The 8,788-nt window shown below is 41.5% G+C and overlaps 1 protein-coding gene across 1 annotated transcript; it reads left to right on the top strand.

Moving 5' to 3' along the window:
• The first annotated feature begins 6,279 nt into the window (after positions 1 to 6,279).
• Positions 6,280 to 7,350, top strand: phlda2 (pleckstrin homology-like domain, family A, member 2). The gene is made up of 2 exons (XM_004563360.6): positions 6,280 to 6,865; positions 7,012 to 7,350. Exon 1 carries the CDS (start codon positions 6,409 to 6,411, stop codon positions 6,823 to 6,825), a length of 417 nt encoding a protein of 138 aa, XP_004563417.1. The 5' UTR covers positions 6,280 to 6,408; the 3' UTR covers positions 6,826 to 6,865; positions 7,012 to 7,350.
• The last annotated feature ends 1,438 nt before the right edge of the window (positions 7,351 to 8,788 follow it).

The following is an 8,788-nucleotide window of genomic DNA, read 5'->3' as shown; positions in this document are numbered from 1 at the left end:
TGAGTTTCAGAGAGAGAGAGTGAAACAAGGGATTAGAAAGGCGCTTTATGCTGGTGGTGCTGGGTTGGTGTTAAAAAATGAATGAGCTGAACTGGAGCCTTGATAAAAGAGCCCATTTCCTCTTAGATCTGATGTTATTGGTGGTGTTGCACACTCTCAGTACAGACAAAGATATAATCAGAGACATCTTTGAAACTCTCATTAACTTTTTGTCCTTGTTACTGGATGACCGTGGATGGTCACCACTTTTTTTTAGTGGTAAATAGTGACTATTAGGTTGCTAAGCTAACATTGCGACATTATACCTTTTTTGACATTCAATCTTCAATCATGGAAATCACCTTACAAGTTTACACAGTAACCCTGCAACTTCAAATACACCCAGTGTCACAAAACCAGCTTTTCAATGGATAACTTGTGAATTTGGCAGAAAAAAGCTCAATCATCAGCGAGAGAGCTGAGTTATAAAGATAGTGGATATTCAATCTTGTCATTAAGGCCCACGATCAGAAAATGCATTCAGTGTAAAAATGTAAAGTTTAAAACGCAACTACAGGTCATACAATCACAGCTAGAACAGAAGAGGAGCTGCCAAAAACACAAAAATCCAAAAGTTTACAGAGGTTGAGACAAAGCAATAACATCAAGTAGAGGTTGCAATCAAACACGAGACATCAAGGAATGAATCTATGTGGGTTATCACAAGTAGAGGGAGGGAGAAAGAAAGAAAGAAAGAAAGAAAGAAAGAAAGAAAGAAAGAAAGAAAGAAAGAAAGAAAGAAAGAAAGAAAGAAAGAAAGAAAGAAAGAAAGAAAGAAAGACAGACTAAATTTAAGGCAGAAACTTAAGGGGCAATAATGTGTGCAAACCAAATCAAGGATCTGGAAATGAGTCAACACAAAACATGCAAAGTGCCAACCGACAACACCTGCAATCCAGAATCAAGGCCTGCCACACACACACTGCACAGAGGACTCATGGGAAACTGTTCAGGCAGGCCATCACTTAAAGGGACGAGAGAGGGGCACACTCTCCTCCCAGAGCAAGACTAAACATGGCTGTGAGTAACACATCACCCTAGGCTTCACAATGCTGCTTTGTGTTTGAGTGTCATATGTGGGCGTCAGGTGACGGAACTGGGGGGGGTTGACAGCTGTTGGCCAAAATACAACCATTTTTCTCTCTTTTTGTTTGTTTTATTTTGGAGTTTATCCCAGCATGTCTGGTACCTGACTGGCATATCTCTGTCATTGTGGGAGGAAGAGCAGAATGGCAGCGTGGGGAGAAGCTCTAATAGAAAAAAGACTCGGCAAGGACACAAACCCAAGCTGTCCACAAAGCAAGACCACACAGAATAAAACAAAGAAGCATCAGATAGAATGGAGAGGAAAAAAATAATGTCAAGGACCAAATTTAATGCAGCTGATTATCAGAAAGCTCTGCACAATCTCTCACATTAAAGGCATAATTACATTTATCTGTGTGTGCTTAAGTTAGATTGCAATCAATGGCCATTATAACCAAGCTAATCTGCTCTGCTTTTATTGCATTATCACATTTTTACTTGGTATGTCTGGGAAAGAAAGCCTCACGCCCAGTTACAGCACAGCAACAGGGCTGCGCTCCTCCGTGGGGATTTGTGAATGGGTCGTCAAATGAATGGCAAGCTAGGTGTGGCGCTTGTAACCTGAATCACGCTCCTTAACTTCCGTGCACGGATAAAACCGTCAGTCAGACGTGGGAAACATGAACAGGTATCAGGTTACATAAGGAATGCAGCCATGGTTGATTTAAATGTATGTAAAATTTGTATCCTGCCCCATGCTTGCTTTTGTTTTGGTTTGAACGTTAACGTCTGTGACTGGCTTTTTGTTACAATAAAAACTTCTGCACTGAATGATAATATGGTATGAGTTAGTTCCAGGTAAAATGGAATTTCCTCACTCGTTCATTATCTTCTCATGCTTTTACACAGATTATGTTACACTGTGGCACTTCCTTGAAAAACAAGATCAAATTGTTTCGAAAGAAAAGAAGTCTTAAAACAAACCAAAGTCATGTGTCAGATTTAGCACTAGGCCAGAAACCCAAAAGTTATAAATGTTTAACTCTCAAGTCTGGTTCACATATCCGGCTCCTACCACAGATTAGATTCTAAGTTTATCATATAAACTGCAGTGAAGCTGTGCAGGCTTTGAGTGAATGCTAGACTCCTGCCACAGAGAAGGATTGCATACCTGCATACCTGTCATTCTTCATGGAGTAAAATTGGCAAGAATAAAGTGACTCCTAAGATTGCATCTCATAAAACTTATCCATTCATGAGATGTGCATAAAGGAAATGTGGTTATCCTACGCTGCATTGTTCACGCCAGTTTATCTTGTAATATGTGAGCAGGAAATTTAGAGCAACGTGTTTTGCTTCCTGTTTGAATTTATGAATGGGATGAATCTGATGAATCCTACATTTGCTGGAGTAAAAAGACCAAATAAATTCCATTTATATAGTCTCAACTCATAACAAATGTCATCTTATTTAACGCCGCTATAACAGAAAGGAGTCTCTTGCTGTAATAATAACTCTTTGCCATGACCCTGTCCAGTTCATAAAGAGAGCGTAATGTGTACGAACAGCAGCCACGTCTGTTTTTATTGTTCTCCTCGTGCAACATTGTGTTTGACTGCACGCTGTCCTCATCAACCATTTGTTCTTTTTCCCACGCTGCTGAATGCCAGCATAGCCGTGCACACACACAGAGGGCTTATCAGAACAATGCCTCAAATAGCTCTGGAGTCTCATCATAAGGGCATGTCACCAAGGAGCAGAAGAGGATGATTATGTGTACATCTATGTGTATGTATATGTGTGTGTGTGTGCGAGCGGCAGGCCAAAGCATTAGCATGTCACAGTATGCAGCTGTTACCTGTGGGCTCTGCTGTACTTGTAAGCAGCCATCCATACTGGTTCCCACTGTTAGGCTGACTATGTATAGTTCCCCGTCCGTTGGAGGTTTTCACAAGCTAGCACACAAATGCAATGCATGAACACTTGTTTACCTTTACCAATGCACAGATATATACAAAAAAATTTAAAAAGGACTTTGTAAGCTACCATTTTCTGTTAACAGGCAATTGCAAAGAAAGAACATGTCCATCAGATAAACACCCAACTGGACCCAACAGATAAAACACTTTGTACATCTTCTCTAAATATGTGTTCTTAGTGTTAATAACTGCTAATAGCACCAATAATTGATGCCTCATTGCTCTTGGAAATTCAGATAGAATAGAATTCAACTTTATTGTCATTGCACATGTCACAGATACAGGGCAACGAAATGCAGTTAAAAGATCAAAGGTTAAAAGATCAAAACATAGCCAAGTTTTTTGGTTTCCATGGCTGATTTATAACAACAAACTGACAGACTCACGTGATTTAATGAAATGCAGACATAAAAAATGCATGCTTAAAAAGATTATTATAATTAATGATATATTAACTTAAATCATTGCATCAATAATCTTCTTGTTTCCAGTGGTCATAACTCAGTTATTCCATCTCTAATTAAAGTTCAACAATAGGGAACACAGCCTGCTGTTAATGGAGATTTCTAACATGTGCTGATTTATTTTCAGTCCAAATCAGTTGCAGCAGGATTCAGTTAGTCTGTCTGTATTTCTTTTTTTTTCCCCATTGTGTTGTGACTCACATTAAACTCAGCAGCTTCATGTCTTGACATGACTACCAAACTCTGGGTCTTTCTGGTCCTTCCACCTGCTGTCTTGTCACACCCATGCGCCTGTGGCTACAAGGCTGCATGACACTGAAGCAAACAAGGTTAAAAGATCAATAAACCTAAAGCTCTTTTAATCTTCTTGCCCACATTATGTGACAAAAACCCTCCTCCCTTGTTGTAGCTTTCTCATTATCTGACTTCCTCCCCATATGTCTCTGGGGGATTTGTTTTGTCTTTGCGGAGACAGCAAGAACCGGGTGCACTGATTTGAACCTGAGGTTGTCACAACACACCTGCAAAGATCCATCACAAACCTCAGTTCCCTCGAGAAATACTTGTACTTTCCCACAATCTTGAAAAACAAGGAACACAGTGTCACGTTTGAGTTTTGCTGGGGCTCGAGCATTGCAGTCGCAGTATGTGGCTTGTTAATTTTGAATGTATTCACTCTTCTCCGCAGTGTGTAATTGTGTGGAGAGTTTATTGCAGGGATACCAAACCCACTTTTTGTGACGAAAACACTGTGTAGTGCTTAAGTATGGTCATGTCTGCTTCCATCCTAGTTCAGGGCTTTAGTTTAGAGTTTAGTTTAGAGCTTTAAAAGCTCTACAATAATGCTGCTGAGCATAATTTATTATACCCCAACCCTGCTGTAAAATAAACAGTCATCCTTACACACACAGGCTGACACAACACACTCATCCACAAACCATCACCCAAACCCCTGGCCCACCTTAGGCAAGCAAACTCTTCCAAAGTAAGCTGCTCTGCAGCTCCCTGAGTCACTGCCTGGGCACGCCTGTGAGTCTCCACCACTTTACTTCATCAAACAAAAAGCCCACATATATGTATGTTTCAGAGACATAAAGCAAAGGCCTGGAAACAAAGGAAGAGGAAAGGAAGTGAAGAGGCGTTGGTGAACCTTTTCACTAAACAGAAGCTGGCTAACTCGGTACACGTGTAGTTTTGTTTTCTTTGAGGTCAGAGGATTAAACTGACCACAACATCCTCATATACTCACGCAGCAATTGTAAAAGACACTGGATGTTGATCTGTTTGAAATTTCTTGCCGTAGTTACATCTTTGGTGTTGTCAGATCTGAATGATCGTGGTGACGTTGATGTGTGAGGCCTTTTTATTTTGGTAGGCTTGTAAATTGTGGCCACACAAAGCATTTTTATGTCCATATGGTCCCCCGACTATTTACTGCACAACGCTAGAGACCCAGTGATGAGGGGTGATGACACATGACATTTTTTATCTTTAGGGGAGATGTTTCCACAATGTCTTTGAGGGGAGACAGATAGAGAAGTCAACACAGAAGAGCCTGAAGTGGGTGCTATAAGCGTCTCTTCAGTTATGCACACACGCACACACAGAGATGAATGAACTGAGGTCAGTGTTGTGTTGGTGTGGCTGAAGCCCCAAGGGGACAGGACAGGCTGCGTGGAACAGTCGATGACATCTGCCTCCTTACCATCTCCTCCTGCTGAGTCACACAGGCTCCAAGGGTTCAGGGATACGTATCCAGTGTCTGCTAATATCTTTGACATGAAGAAACAGGACGGAGTCAATCATGTGACTGGTCGGTTGGTGAAGAAGCACAACTTGGGAGTGGCAGGAGATACGGTGATAGCAGAGCCGACACACCTTAGCAACGTTATCAAATTCCATCAGTCATGCGGTATAGCTTTCATTTTTAGTAACCAGCACCCCAAGATGAAACTATCAAAACCATGAATCACCTCCCAAAGCAGGCCCGAACTAGAGAATGTCTATTTTTAAATTCAAATATAGTTTGCAGTTAGTTTTATGAGCTAATAAAAAAAATTACACACACACACACCTATATATCAATCAACAGTAAGCCAACAGTCTGTGGGCTAACTCACCAACATTTGATTCTAACTTGTGAGACAGTTTAACTTAACCACCTCACACTGAATTGCTGTTTCTACATTTAAAGACCACAGAATGTTTTCACTGGTGTTGCTCCTGAGGTAAAAATGCTTTATTTTTGTTTTGACATCCACAGACAGGAATAGCAAAGTTTACATGAAACACTACTGAACTGAAGCACATTTAGTCTAAGTATTACTTTTTGAAAAGGATCACCAGAGAGCAGGGCGGCCCAGAACACACGAACCTACTTGGTACAGTTTAGGGTCATAAAGAGGAAAAGGGCTGATTTTTAAATCTTAACAGAGAACTTAACTTCCTCTGAAATTACAGCTGATATTAGAGGTCAGACTTATGGCCCAGAGTCACTCTGTGTGCACATCTGGTAATATAAGACTGAATCACGCGGTGCAGACTGGGCAAATACTTAGACTAATCTCCGCAGTAGGATGTGGATTACTAATTAACGTGTTGCCAGTGTAATTAGGTTCAAGTTAGGACTTCCTCTTTACCCCCACCCCCCGCGCGCCCCTGCATCCGCCCACACACAGCCTTGAATTACTCCAGCGGCAACTGTTGATGCATTCTCCAACCATCTGACGTCAAGAGGGAAGGGCTGAGGCCAGAGCGTGCTATAAATGCCCTCTGGTAGCTTGGTTCATTCACAACCACACTCTGGATTACCAAAGCATCTGTAGAGAAGATCCTTCCACAAGCGGCTTGGACGACCCAGCAGGAAAGCAGAGGGTTCACAAACGTGCCAAACATAAACGATGAAAATGTCAGCGGCAGAGATCTGCCAGGTTCTCAAGGAGGGAGAGCTGGAGAAGAGGAGCGACAACCTACTCCAGTTTTGGAAGAGGAAGACGTGCGTCCTGACCACGGACAGTCTCAACATTTACCCCGACACGCAGAAGCGCTCCAAGGGCAAGGAGCTCAAACTGCAGTCCATCAAGAAAGTAGACTGCGTGGAGCGCACCGGCAAGTTCGTCTATTTCACCATCGTGACCACAGACAATAAAGAGATCGATTTCCGGTGCTCCGGAGAGGAGAACTGCTGGAACGCAGTGATCACCATGGCTCTGATTGATTACCAGAACAGAAAAGCCATCCAGGACTTTAAAACGAGACAGGACAACGAGAGTGCGTCACCGGGACAGCAGGAAAGACGCATGGCGAGAGCGCCCTGAGCCGCCATGGGAACGCCGGCAGTGAACTACTCCTAATATGGTGAGAGACACATTATGAAACATAGCTGCCACAATATATGAATAAAAATATGAGTCATATATGCTAAAAATAAAATCGGCCGCGGTACTAATCAGCAAAAATATTTTTTAAGTTTAAACTAACGGCATGTTTTTAATCCCCCACAGTGCCATTGTGGACCATACAGAAATAATATGAGGACCAAAAGGAAGACGAGGTCATCCGGTCCAGAGATGAAGGATTGTTCGGGATTAAGTTCTCGGAGAAACGGGGAAACTGATCTAAAGCGTCACTTTTACAGACCCCACCACACAGGACTGAACTCACGAACTGTCAAAACTATTTCATGTTTGCTCTCCGGAAAGAAACGACTCCTAAAACCACGATGTTAATTTATTTGTTTCCAGAATATGGTGTTACTGGCAAACTGTTCATGTCATTTAAATTATTTCATTGTGTGTCATGTGTGTATTTATTTGAATAAATATCAGTTTCTTTTTGACATACTTCTACGATCTCATCTGTTTGTTTTTTCTGTCATTTTATCAATGACATTTATTTTTGTCACTTGTCTTTAAAATCCATCAGTCCATTGGTATTTCATTACAAAATTGTGGAGTCAGTTACAGTATATTTGGAACTCAGGCGCACTTTTCACCGGAAACACTTCTGAGTAAATACCAGACATGCAGCCGTAAAAAGGGAGTGGAGGACAGGAAAGTCCCTTTCCTCTTTGCTGGCAGGTGGAATGTGACGCTTTATTGCTGGGCAGGGTTACAGGATTGAGTCATAACCGATAAGCAGGGCTGCACGGGACACTTAAAAGACTAAACTACGTTTGAACATACCTGCTTCTAAGGTGTGGCACGTTCACAGCTCCCAGTGGGAACCCTTGAGATAGAAACATAGAAGATGTAAAGCTCAACAATTTATTCATTTTAAGTGGTGGCTCTTGTGATTGTGTGCTTTAAACAGCTGAACTTTTTAAAATGATACTAAGGCTGATTTGGAACCATATTCTGATAAAATACGCCTCTGCACCATTTTTATCAGATCCCTTTGATCTTTATACCAGGCTATCTTGAAATAATGTGACGCTAGATACACACCTATTTGATTACTGCTATAAAGACATGAGGTACGTCGGTGAGCATTTTTCAAAAACTTCTGTGAGACCTGGAGCTGAATAAAGCTAATAAATCAGTATGTAGCTGTCATATGTGTGCAGATTTTCCTAGTGTATTTCTATGTTCATAGACAGTCTATGAAGAAGGTAGAACAGTTTGAACTGCATCCAGCTGTACAGTAAAAACTGGTCCAGGCTTTTTTTTTTTAAGATATCCAGCTTAGAAACATAAAGTGAATAATGGAAGAAATCTTTTATATCTACAGAACATTTCTGAATAAGGGTCACATAGAATGCAGTATGGTCTACTAAAAAAATAAATGGGAAACCATAGAGAAGTAACATGAAAGAAATAATAGTAAAACAGAAATGAAATGTCAGTATGTACAGGAAGGGGCAGTTGTTTCAGTACTCTGGATAAAACGGAAAGTGTTCACTGTCCTCACTGCACATAAAGATCTCCAGTCGAGAATCTTACAGAGTGGAAGCGTGTTATGAGCACAAATGGTCAGGGGTCGGAGGTGACAGAAAGCTGAATCGCTGGCCAGGAATAATGAAGTGTATCGTGGAGGCACACCCCGCCCTTTACCATCCAGTCCATGTGTGCAGCTTTGAAGTAGGATCATGCTACAATAAACGCATCAAAGGGTTGATCTGTGGAGTATTACACAAGTGGACGGGCAATCTTCTCTAAAAATACTTCTTCACAAATTTACAGCACACACATGTACACACCTTTGGCCCCCGAGCCAAAGGCCACACAGTTTGTTTCTTTTCACCAGTCACTTATTTTAGACAGCACCAACATCCAACTGTGG

Source organism: Maylandia zebra, linkage group LG7, assembly GCF_041146795.1.
Source record: "Maylandia zebra isolate NMK-2024a linkage group LG7, Mzebra_GT3a, whole genome shotgun sequence".
In the NCBI taxonomy this organism is placed as follows: domain Eukaryota; kingdom Metazoa; phylum Chordata; class Actinopteri; order Cichliformes; family Cichlidae; genus Maylandia; species Maylandia zebra.
This window is presented reverse-complemented; position numbering and strand designations above follow the sequence as displayed.

Coding starts and splice junctions, on each gene's coding strand:
- phlda2 (XM_004563360.6), top strand. CDS start 6,409: ATGAAAATGTCAGCGGCAGAGATCTGCCAGGTTCTCAAGGAGGGAGAG.